Source organism: Oncorhynchus keta, chromosome 36, assembly GCF_023373465.1.
Source record: "Oncorhynchus keta strain PuntledgeMale-10-30-2019 chromosome 36, Oket_V2, whole genome shotgun sequence".
Lineage (NCBI taxonomy): Eukaryota > Metazoa > Chordata > Actinopteri > Salmoniformes > Salmonidae > Oncorhynchus > Oncorhynchus keta.
The window spans coordinates 13,234,910-13,247,799 of NC_068456.1; the positions used below are offsets into that span (position 1 = coordinate 13,234,910).

The window sequence follows — 12,890 nt, forward strand, 5'->3', positions numbered from 1 at the left end:
CTGTTTTTATTTTGATACCCTGGACGAGGAAGACGGGGATTTTCAGAGCAGCAGAGGAGAGAGAGTGTCGGCACGGAGACTAGTGTGGAGGGAAGGGAGTGGGACTATCTGGTGCCAGGCCCACATAAACCTCTTGGACCAATCAGGGGACCGCAGGGATATTTTGGTTTATTTTTGCTAGGCGGATATCCAAACCCCCAGACCTCTCATCTCAGCGTTTTACGTCCTGGTGTCCCGGAAAGGTGACACCATATTAAGAGGCCACAGAAATGTTATGAGGCCTCCCGATGACAGACACTCAGTAAACTGGGCGACATAATTGCCCACTTCTTTTCTTAATCATCCTTACTGTGATAGTCTCTGGTCTCCGTGCCTCAATGCTTGCGAATCATTCTGGACCTGTTTCTTTTTAAAGTAAAAAAACAACCAAAAGTTTTATTGTACCACGGCGCAGATGTACCTCAACCAAGCAATCAATTAGTCAATCAAATTAAAGTGCTTTTTACAAATACGTTTGTCACAAAGTGCTCAACAATAACTCTCGACCAAACAGTTGAGGAAAATCTCCTTAGGTGGGATGAAAGCTTGAGAGTAAGCAGGAGCCCACCCTCCTCTGTTTGACTGACTGACGTCCTCCCTAAATCCCATATAAAACAGAGCAATAAACAGTAATTGAACTGTATTTCTGAGGAGATGCCACTGTAGCATAGTTGAGCAAAGAAACCTCACCTATTGAAATGTGTACAGTAGTACTTCAATGAATTTAATTCCACCGTACTGGCCTGCTGAGCTATGAAGAAGCCCAGTCATCAAGCCTGCTGACATTGACTACCTCAGTAACACTAATTCTTAGGTAAAGTATTAATAATGTATTTTGATAGATTGTCACATGACATTTAATCCCCCTTTCATGTTCTCTACTTCTCATCAAGATCTGAAATGGCCCAACGTTTCAGTCACTGTGATTTGACAGTTGTACAGTTTCAGCTTAAATGGAGTCCTTAGGTCTCTGAAACTGTAGGCCCAGTGACCCACTTCTGTAATATGTCTGCATATCGATGCCTTTTGATGGGTATTAGACACTATGATTTACTCTATTCCCTACTTTTCCTCTGTGGTATGGGAGGCAATTTCCCACTGTCAAGACTGAGTAGACAGATTGATGCACATACTGAGCAGATTTGTCATACAGAAATACATTTGCAGCCATGAGTGGGATGCTGATGAGACTATTAGCTAGGGAGAGGAAAGGACATTTGCAGGAATGGAATAGATTTGTTTATGCCGCGCATATCGAAACTACATATTTGTATTTAGTATTTGAAGAGTAGCATGAGGTTTCCTTCTCTCTCCCTCCTCTATCTCTCTCTTTCTCTCTCTCGGCCAGAGGTGGATGAGTGCAAGGTGAACCCTCACATCTGTGGCCAGGGGATCTGCTACAACACTGCCGAGGGTTATACCTGCACCTGTAACGAGGGCTACCAGATGGACGAGACACACACCACCTGTGTAGGTGAGAAACAAGAAGTCAAGGTCACATCCATTTATCAGACCGATGGGAATAGTCCTCTTCTCATTTGGTCTGATTGGATTTCACTCTTCAGATTGCGCCCTGAAGGTAGATCCATTTAATTACATCTGTAAATAGGAATGATTTTACTAGCCTTTGGAGGCCTCTCTTGATGAAGGAATAGTTATGTATACATTTAGACACGGTAGGAGAATCACTCAGCGACCTCTTTGCTACAGTGATGGTTTGAAATAAAGACTTGTATCTATATCTATTGCATCTCATAGTACTCGTATCTACATCTATTGCATCTCATATAGTACTCGTATCTACATACTTTAATCCACTTACGTGTCATGTCAGTATGTGTCTAAGCAAGTTGACTCATGTTCCATCCCATGTCTCCTACCATGCTGTACCTGTGGATAGATGTTAATGAATGCCTGGATTCTGCATCATTGTGCTCTAACGGCCGCTGCAAGAACACTCCCAGCAGCTTCCTGTGTGTGTGCCAACCGGGCTTCATGACAGATGAGGAGGGAACCAGTTGCATTGGTAAAGCCATTTCACACACATACCGCCACGCTCCCTGAAATACAGAGACACACCAAAAACAATAGCAGAAGCTTAGGATATTCAATACCTGGATAGCCATTTGGATAGCCATTTGGGTGTTTTCATTTCCCCAGTTGTCTTCAGTATAGTTCCTTGTTGGCTTAGCCCCCCTCCCTGGAGATAGGGGCAACGTTTTAGAAGGTGACCACAGTGTAGCCCATTAGTGACGTCCTCCCCATCATCCTCCCTATCCTGGGATATAAATACTGGGAACACTGTCATTAGGTGGTTTCTGGTGTTTCTACACACGTTTTCTCTTCCACAAAATTAGGTTTGCAGAGGCAAAAAGCTGGTGATTATTTCCCCATAACTCTACTGTAACAGACTAACATCTGAAAATGAAACATGAGAGTATAGTTTATTACTGTTTGCAAGGGATTTATATGTGGATATGAGCCCCAAAACAGGCAACTTGAGGACGACAGCCCTAAGTATTTTCTAGGCAGATGGAACGTTCGGTGACAACAAGACTAAAAAGACATTGAGAACACTGGCTCACTCAGAAGAAACACTACATGTCACCTTAAAACAAAAAGAAAGTGTGCAGTCTGTGTGCAGTCTGTGTGCAGTCTGTGTGCAGTCTGTGTGCAGTCTATGTGCAGTCTATGTGCAGTCTATGTGCAGTCTATGTGCAGTCTATGTGCAGTCTATGTGCAGTCTGTGTGCAGTCTGTGTGCAGTCTGTGTGAAGTTTGTGTGCAGTCTGTGTGCAGTCTGTGGCTTGTTTTGTTGATTCATGGACTTCCACATCAGGGTGGGGGATGTTTGGTTTCTAAGGAGGGGAGTGGTATCCTGGATACCCAGCTGAGGAGGTTATTTTAGTTGGTATCACACCGTTTAAGAGGCAAATTAGGGGTCCCTGTTTCCTTCCTCGTTTGTTCTGTCTTTTTTTTATGTCCCACAGGAAGTCCCGCCCAGAGCCCTCAGAGGAAGTTCCAGTCACTTTAGTCTGGCATTGGTCCATCTTAGGGGGGCTAGGAGGGCATGACGCAGGGATAGGCCTGGCATGAATCAGCAATGTCCATGTTATTCAGTTAAAGTCAAGGAAAGGGTGTCATGAGCCAAACTCCTAGCCCTCTGTAATGCCAGACTGTCCAAATAGTTTAGATAGATGGATATCACACTCAGACTGGGGTAAATTAAGGTTTGGCACAGATCGATGGACAGATCAAGAGATTCCATCAATTTTAGCCTGAACTTACACTGCCATTGTTGACATTGGACGTAGAGTAGTGTCTGACATGGTTGTACAACATTAGCGACACAGCACAAGAATTATTGGTACACCATCACATTTCACCAGGGTTTTGGGGATTATGCTTAATGGGTTCGGGTGAGTACCAAAAAAGGAATGGTTATTCTTGAAAGATTCTTGAATGTACCGTCTTTGTTGGAGCCAAGTGACCGCTCTGCTATCTTCAAACCTCTCCCATCTCCGTCTCTCTCTCTTCGTCTCGACCCTCCCCCTCTACACCCCTTTCTCAGATTTAAACGAGTGTCTGAACACCCACACGTGTCCTGAGGATGAGTTTTGTGTCAACACCGTGGGTTCCTACACCTGTTTGCACTGTGACAGTGGCTACAGGATGAGCCCAACAGGCCAGTGTGAAGGTACAGGACGCACCCTTTACATATTTGGATTCTATTTTGAGAGCTTTAGGGGCAGGAGAATTAGAGGGGGTTTCATGGTAAGACAAGGACATGGCTGTTTTTGACCATGGTATGCATATGGCTTACTCACACATCAAGCACTCATCCCACTGAAACCAATGGCCTTTTTTGGTGTTGATTCTCTCCTTGCCTCTTTTATATAACTCATTTCCCCACACCTCTGTCTCTCTCTCTCTCTCTCTCTTTCTCTCTCTCTCTCTCTCTCTCTCTCTCTCTCTCTCTCTCTCTCTCTCTCTCTCTCTCTCTCTCTCTCTCTCTCTCTCTCTCTCTCTCTCTCTCTCTCTCATAGATGTAAATGAGTGTCTGGACTTGGGTGTGTGTCCATCCGGCCTGTGCATCAACTTCCCAGGCTCGTATGAGTGTGATCTGTGTCCAAAGGGCTTCCAGGGCCAGGGAGGACAGTGTGTCGGTATGGGACTGAACATTCTCCTTCCCTCACAAATAATCAGGAGCATTGAAATTACTGGAGCGGCTTGGCTCTGCATTCAAATTCCTTCCACCAATTTGGAGTTGAAAAAAGACTTGTTTGACAATCCATCGTTCTGTGTCTTGTGCGTGAGTGTGTGTGCACGCATGTACAGTTTAAACATACACTACATCACTGAAGTATGTGGACACCAGCTTGTCAAAGATCTCATTACAAAATCATGGGCGTTAATATGGAGTTGGTCCACCTTTGCTGCTATAACAGCTTCCACTCTTCTGGGAAGGCTTTCCACTAGATGTTGGAACATTGCTGCGGGGACTTGCTTCCATTCAGCCACAAGAGCGTTAGTGAGGACGGGCACAGATGTTGGGCGATTAGGCCTGGCTCACAGTCGGCTTTACAATACATCCCAAAGGTGTTCAATGGGGTTGAGGTCAGGGCTCAGTGCAGTCCAGCCAAGTTCTTCCACACCGATCTCAACACACCATTTCTGTATTACCCTCGCTTTATGCACGGGGACATAAACCGTGAAAACACCAAGCCCGAACCATGAAAAACAGGCCCAGACCATTATTCCTTCTCCACCAAACTTTACCGTTGGCACTATAAATTGGGGCAGGTAGCATTTTCCTGGCATCCGCCAAACCCAGATTTGTCCGTCGTACTGGCAGATTTTATTTTATTTGATTTATTTCACCTCTATTTAACCAGGTAGGCTAGTTGAGAACAAGTTCTCATTTGCAACTGCGACCTGGCCAAGATAAAGAGTAGCAATTCGACACATACAACGACACAGAGTTACACATGGAATAAACCAAACATACAGTCAATAATACAGTAGAACAAAAGAAAACAAAAAGTCTATATACAGTAAGTGCAATGAGTTAAGTTAAGGAAATAAATAGGCCATGGTGGCGAAGTAATTACAATATAGCAATTAAACACTGGAATGGTAGATCGGCAGAAGATGAATGTGCAGGTAGAGATACTGGGGTGCAAAGGAGCAAAATAAATAAATAAATACCAGTATGGGGATGAGGTAGGTAGATGGGCTGTTTACAGATAGGCAAAGTACAGGTGCAGTGATCTGTAAACTGCTCTGACAGCTGGTGCTTAAAGCTAGTGAGGGAGATGTGAGTCTCCAGCTTCAGAGATTTTTGCAATTCGTTCCAGTCATTGGCAGCAGAGAACTGGAAGGAAAGACGACCAAAGGGGGAAATGGCTTTGGGGGTGACCAGTGAGATATACCTGCTGGAGCGTGTGCTACGAGTGGGTGCTGCTATGGTGACCAGTGAGCTGAGATAAGGCGGGGCTTTACCTAGCAGAGACTTGTAGATAACCTGTAGCCAGTGGGTTTGGCGACGAGTATGAAGCGAGGGCCAACCAACGAGAGCGTACAGGTCGCAATGGTGGGTAGTGTATGGGGCTTTGGTGACAAAACAGATGGCACTGTGATAGACTGCATCCAGTTTGTTGAGTAGAGTGTTGGAGGATATTTTATAGATGACATCACCGAAGTCGAGGATCGGTAGGATGGTCAGTTTAACTAGGGTATGTTTGGCAGCATGAGTGAAGGATGCTTTTTGCGATATAGGAAGCCGATTCCAGATTTAATGTTGTATTGGAGATGCTTAATGTGAGTCTGGAAGGAGAGTTTACAGTCTAACCAGACACCCAGGTATTTGTAGTACACAGTTGGTGAAGGCGTGATTCATCACTCCAGAGTCCAATAGCGGCAAGCTTTACACCACTCCAGCCGATGCTTGGCATTGCGCATGGTGGTCTTAGGCTTGTGTGTGGCTGCTCAGCCATGGAAACCCATTTCATGAAGCTCCCTTCGAACAGTTCTTTTGCTGACGTTGCTTCCAGATACAGTGTTACAACCAAGGACAAATTATTCTTACTTGCTACACGCTTCAGCACTCGGCGGTCTCATTCTGTGAGCTTGTGTGGCCTTCCACTTCACAATAACAGCACTTACAGCTGACTGGGGAAGCTCTTGCAGGGCAGAAATTTGATGAACTGACTTGTTGGAAAGGTGTCATCCTATTTCGGTGCCACGTTGAAAGTCACTGAGCTCTTCAGTATGGGCCATTCTACTGTCAATGTTTGTCTATGGAGATTGCATGGCTGTGTGCTCGATTTGATACACCTGTCAGCAACAGGTGTGGCTGAAATAGCCGAATCCACTAATTTGAAGGTGTGTCCACATACTTTTGTATATATTGTGTAGGGGTGTGTGTGTCTGTATGAACGTGGGGAGAACACCCACTGCTCTGCTGTTAGGTGTGTGCTTTGTCCTGCGGCTGGTATTGACATTGGCTCGTCCCCCACTCCATCTCTCTTACACTCCGCCTTTACTACTAAGTCCAAGAGTTTCCCCCGAATCCCTGAGCCACAGCACTGGTTCACTGCTTCTCTGTCTTCTCAAAGCCCTCACACAGACTGCAAGCAAGGGGAATTAGGACAGACTGTATTTCTGGCGAGGTATTTAGTGAGACGATATCAATATTTAGCATTTCTAAGACTATCCTCATTTAATCTTTAGCGTTTCATACTATCCTCCGCTTACAGTGATATGTTTTTTACCCTGCTGTTGGTCATATACAGCCCACCTTTGAAAACTCACCAGCTACAGTGCCTTGCGAAAGTATTCACCCCCCTTGGCATTTTTCCTATTTTGTTGCCTTACAATCTGGAATTAAAATAGATTTTGGGGGGGTTTGTATCATTTGATTTACACAACAATGCCTACCACTTTGAAGATGCAACTTTTTTATTGTTTTATTGTGAAACAAACAAGAAATAAGGCAAGAAAACTAACAGAAAACCTAAGCAAGCATAACTATTCATCCCCCCAAAGTCAATACTTTGTAGAGCCACGTTTTGCAGAAATTGTAGCTGCAAGTCTCTTCAAATATGTTTCTATAAGCTTGGCACATCTAGCCACTGGGATTTTTGCCCATTCTTCAAGGAAAAACTGCTCCAGCTCAAGTTGGATGAGTTCTGCTGGTGTACAGCAATCTTTAAGTCATACCACAGATTCTTAATTGGATTGAGGTCTGGGCTTTGACTAGGCCATTCCAAGACTTTTAAATGTTTCCCCTTAAACCACTCGAGTGTTGCTTTAGCAGTATGCTTAGGGTCATTGTCCTGCTGGAAGGTGAACCTCCGTCCCAGTCTCAAATCTCTGGAAGAGTGAAACAGGTTTCCCTCAAGAATTTCCCTGTATTTAGCGCCATCCATCATTCTGACCAGTTTCCCAGTCCCTGCCGATGAAAAAAATCCCCACAGCATGATGCTGCCACCACCATGCTTCACTGGGGATGGTGTTCTCAGGGTGATGAGAGGTGTTGGGTTTGAGCCAGACAAAGCATTTTCCTTGATGGCCAAAAGCTAAATTGTTGTCTCATCTGACCAGAGAACCTTCTTCCATATGTTTGGGGAGTCTCCCCCATGCCTTTTGGCGAACTCTAAACGGCTATGCTTATTGTTTTTCTTTAAGCAATTACTTTTTGCAGCTCCTTCAGGGTTATCTTTGGTCTCTTTGTTGCCTCTCTGATTAATGCCCTCCTTGCCTGGTCCATTAGTTTTGGTGGGCGGCCCTCTCTTGGCAGGTTTGTTGTGGTGCCATATTCTTTCAATTTTTTAATAATGGATTTAATGGTGTTCTGTGGGATGTTCAAAGTTTCAAATATTTTTTTATAATCCAACCCTGATCTGTACTTCTCCACAACTTTGTCCCTGACCTGTTTGGAGAGCTCCTTGGTCTACATGGTGCCGCTTGCTTGGTGGTGCCCCTTGCTTGGTGGTGCCCCTTGCTTAGTGGTGCTGCAGACTCTGGGGCCTTTCAGAACAGGTGTATATATACAGTGCCTTACGAAAGTATTCGGCCCCCTTGAACTTTGCGACCTTTTGCCACATTTCAGGCTTTAAACATAAAGATATAAAACTGTATTTTTTTGTGAAGAATCAACAAGTGGGACACAATCATGAAGTGGAACGACATTTATTGGATATTTCACACTTTTTTAACAAATCAAAAACTGAAAAATTGGGCGTGCAAAATTATTCAGCCCCCTTAAGTTAATACTTTGTAGCGCCACCTTTTGCTGCGATTACAACTGTAAGTCGCTTGGGGTATGTCTCTATCAGTTTTGCACATCGAGAGACTGAATTTTTTTCCCATTCCTCCTTGCAAAACAGCTCGAGCTCAGTGAGGTTGTGGAGAGCATTTGTGAACAGCAGTTTTCAGTTCTTTCCACAGATTCTCGATTGGATTCAGGTCTGGACTTTGACTTGGCCATTCTAACACCTGGATATGTTTATTTTTAACCATTCCATTGTAGATTTTGCTTTATGTTTTGGATCATTGTCTTGTTGGAAGACAAATCTCCGTCCCAGTCTCAGGTCTTTTGCAGACTCCATCAGGTTTTCTTCCAGAATGGTCCTGTATTTGGCTCCATCCATCTTCCCATCAATTTTAACCATCTTCCCTGTCCCTGCTGAAGAAAACCAGGCCCAAACCATGATGCTGCCACCACCATGTTTGACAGTGGGGATGGTGTGTTCAGGGGGATGAGCTGTGTTGCTTTTACGCCAAACATAACGTTTTGCATTGTTGCCACAAAGTTCAATTTTGGTTTCATCTGACCAGAGCACCTTCTTCCACATGTTTGGTGTGTCTCCCAGGTGGCTTGTGGCAAACTTTAAACAACACTTTTTATGGATATCTTTAAGAAATGGCTTTCTTCTTGCCACTCTTCCATAAAGGCCAGATTTGTGCAATATACGACTGATTGTTGTCCTATGGACAGAGTCTCCCACCTCAGCTGTAGATTTCTGCAGTTCATCCAGAGTGATCATGGGCCTCTTGGCTGCATCTCTGATCAGTCTTCTCCTTGTATGAGCTGAAAGTTTAGAGGGATGGCCAGGTCTTGGTAGATTTGCAGTGGTCTGATACTCCTTCCATTTCAATATTATCGCTTGCACAGTGCTTCTTGGGATGTTTAAAGCTTGGGAAATCTTTTTGTATCCAAATCCGGCTTTAAACTTCTTCACAACAGTATCTCGGACCTGCCTGGTGTGTTCCTTGTTCTTCATGATGCTCTCTGCGCTTTTAACGGACCTCTGAGACTATCACAGTGCAAGTTCATTTATACGGAGACTTGATTACACACAGGTGGATTGTATTTATCATCATTAGTCATTTAGGTCAACATTGGATCATTCAGAGATCCTCACTGAACTTCTGGAGAGAGTTTGCTGCACTGAAAGTAAAGGTGCTGAATAATTTTGCACGCCCAATTTTTCCGTTTTTGATTTGTTAAAAAAGTTTGAAATATCCAATAAATGTTGTTCCACTTCATGATTGTGTCCCAGTTGTGGTTGATTCTTCACAAAAAAAAATACAGTTTCATATCTTTATGTTTGAAGCCTGAAATGTGGCAAAAGGTCGCAAAGTTCAAGGGGGCCGAATACTTTCGCAAGGCACTGTACTGATATCATGTGACAGATCATGTGACACTTAGATTGCACACAGGTGGGCTTTATTCAATTAATTATGTGACTTCTGAAGGTAATTGGTTATACCAGATCTTATTTAGGGGCTTCATAGCAAAGGGGGTGAATACATACTGAATACATACTGCACGCACCACCTTTCAGTTTTTAATTTAATTTAATTTCACTAATTGTTTTCATTTCACTTCACCAATTTGGACTATTTTGTGTATGTCCATTATATGAAATCCAAATAAAAATATATTTAAATTACAGGTTGTAATGCAACAAAATAGGGAAAACGCTAAGGGGGTGAATCCTTTTGCAAGGCACTGTACATGTGCAATGCAGACTAGGTCGCTGGGTACAGTATTGCAGATAGAGGGCAGTCTGGTGGTACTTTGTCTGTCTTGTCAATGAGGTGCATTAGGCCTCACATCAGGTTTAATCCTAGCTCCAAGACATCATGTTAGCTGCCTGGGAGACCTGCAGCAGAATCAACACACACATTCTATGAGTGAAATCCCTACCCTGTATGGACAGTATTACCCAACCATATTTATAGCAGCAGTAACCCAGCCTGCAAATGTCTGGGTCACACAGCCAATCTCATAGGGAGACCCTACAAAGTCTCATTGGAGGTAGTGGTGCTGGTTTAGCTTCTAAGGCTAGGTCATGCTAACTTTCAAGGGGTCTGTGTTCATGTGTATCCTATCCACGATAATGAGGGTTGTTTACACACATTATGCAGTTCCAGGTGCATTACCTTAACCCAGGTGAAGGTTGGCCCAAGCTTCTTTTTCAAATATCCTTCCTAACATGCCAGCATGTTTAGACATTTGAGATATTAAGCACATTGTAAAAGTGTTTGACTCCCATTTTCTTGACTCTGTCCAGACGTAGACGAATGCCTGGACCCGTCAACTTGTGCCAACGGGAGGTGCTCCAACTTTGAGGGATACTTTGTCTGCTTTTGTAACGATGGATTCACACTCAGCTTAGATGGACAGTCATGCGAAGGTAACATCCTAATTCTTTTCCCTAGTGTCTATCTCTATGTTTCACGGTTTTATGTGACTTTCAAACGACAGCCCAAACCTGTATGGACAGTTTTGCTCAGCCATATTTAACATGAGTTTCTAGGAACCTAATCCATTTCTGTTTAATACCAACCATGGACACATAAAAATTACGGCCAAATATATTTGGCACCCTTCTACAGTTATCTTGGTGAAAGGCTGCACAACCAAGTTCTTGCTCCGGGTGCCAATACTTTTGTCCATGCCACTTGTCTTTATTTTCTCAATTAAAATTGTAAACATAGGTTTACAAAAATGTAATTGGTTCTTTAATGTTGAAAATCTAATCACAAGTTGTGGTGACCAATATATATTTTTAAACTTATTTTAGAAGAAATAAGGAATTATTTAAGTATTTGGTATTTGCCTCCTTCCTGATTTCTTATTTGTTTGTCACAGTTAAATGTTTCAGATCATCAAACAAATTTTACTATTACACAAAGATAACCCAAGTAACCACAAAATGCAGTTTTTAAGTGATGATTTTATTTATTAAGGGAAAAAGCTACCCAAACCTTCATGGCCCTATGTGACAAAGTAATTGTGGTTTATCACATTTTTTGGAAAGCTGAGTTCAATTTCACTAGCCACACCCAGGCCTGATTACTGCCAGATCTGTTGAATCAAGAAATCACTTAAATAGAACCCGTCTGACAAAGTGAAGTAGGCCAAAAGATCTCAAAAAGAAAGACAGCATGCCGCGATCCAAAGACTTTCAGGAACAGATGAGAAACAATGTAATTGACATCTATCAGTCTGGAAAGGGTTACAAAGCCATTTCTAAAGCTTTGGGACTCCAGCGAACCACGGTGAGAGCCATTATCCACAAATGGAGAAAATTTTGAACAGTGGTGAACCTTCCCAGGAATGACCGGCCTACCAAAATTACCACAAGAGCGCAGTGACGACTCATCCAATAGGTCACAAAAGAACCTACAACAACATCTAAAGAACTGCAGGCCTCACTTGCCTCAGTTAAGGTCAGTGTTCATGACTCAACCATAAGAAAGAGACTGGGCAAAAATGGCATCCATGGCAAAGTTCCAAGAAACCACTGGTGACCAAAAAGAACATAGGCTCGTCTCACTTTTGGCAAAAAAAACATCTTGATGATCCCCAAGACTTTTGGGAAAATATTCTGTGGACTGACGAGACAAAAGTTGAACTTTTTGGAATGTGTGCGTCCCGTTACATCTGGCGTAAAAGTAACACAGCATTTCAGAAAAAGAACATCAGACCAAGAGTCAAATATGATGGTGGTAGTGTGATGGTCTGGGGCTGCTTTGCTGCTTTAGGACCTGGATGACTTGTTGTGATTGATGGAACCATGAATTCTGCTCTCTACCAAAAAATCCTGAAGGAGAATGTCCAGCCATCAGTTCGTGACCTCAAGCTGAAACGCACTTGGGTTCTGCAGCAGGACAATGATCCAAAACACACCAACAACTCCACTTCTGAATGGCTTAAAACAACAAAATGAAGGTTTTGAAGTGGACTAGTCAAAGTCCGGACTTGAATCCGATTGATATGCTGTGGCGTGACCTTAAAAAAGGCGGTTCATGCTCGGAAACCCTCCAATGTGGCTGAATTAACCTTTCTAGGGCAGGTTTTCCACGAGCGGAACCCCTTGACAACATTCCGCTGAAAAGGCAGCGCACATAATTCAAAAATATATTTTTGAAATATGTAACTTTCACACATTAACAAGTCCAATACAGCAAATGAAAGATAATCTTCTTGTTAATCTACCCATGTCCGATTTCAAAAAGGCTTTATAGCGAAAGCACAACATATTATTAATGTTAGGTGATAACCAAGTCAAAAAAACACACAGCCATTTTTCCAGACAAAGATAGGAGTCACAAAAAGCAGAAATATAGATAAAATTAATCACTAACCTTTGATCTTCATCAGATGACACTCATAGGACATCATGTTACACAATACATGTATGTTTTGTTCAATAATGTGCATATTTATATCCCAAAATCTCAGTTTACATTGGCGCGTTACATGCAGTAATGTTTTGATTCCAAAACATCCGGTCATTTTGAAGAACTACTCATAATAAACATTGATAAAAGATA

General features: G+C 43.0%; 1 protein-coding gene across 8 annotated transcripts in view; it reads left to right on the forward strand.

The window, feature by feature from the left end:
• The window catches only part of ltbp1 (latent transforming growth factor beta binding protein 1), a 147,131-nt gene that overhangs the window by 90,832 nt on the left and 43,409 nt on the right, over positions 1 to 12,890 (forward strand). For 6 of the 8 annotated variants that reach the window (XM_052498503.1, XM_052498506.1, XM_052498501.1 and 3 more), the window contains 5 exons: positions 1,388 to 1,513; positions 1,940 to 2,065; positions 3,610 to 3,735; positions 4,085 to 4,204; positions 10,622 to 10,744. In XM_052498503.1, the coding sequence (XP_052354463.1) occupies positions 1,388 to 1,513; positions 1,940 to 2,065; positions 3,610 to 3,735; positions 4,085 to 4,204; positions 10,622 to 10,744 (621 nt within the window). The remainder of the gene's footprint in view (positions 1 to 1,387; positions 1,514 to 1,939; positions 2,066 to 3,609; positions 3,736 to 4,084; positions 4,205 to 10,621; positions 10,745 to 12,890) is intronic. The other 2 variants (XM_052498504.1, XM_052498507.1) reach the window with 1 other exon arrangement.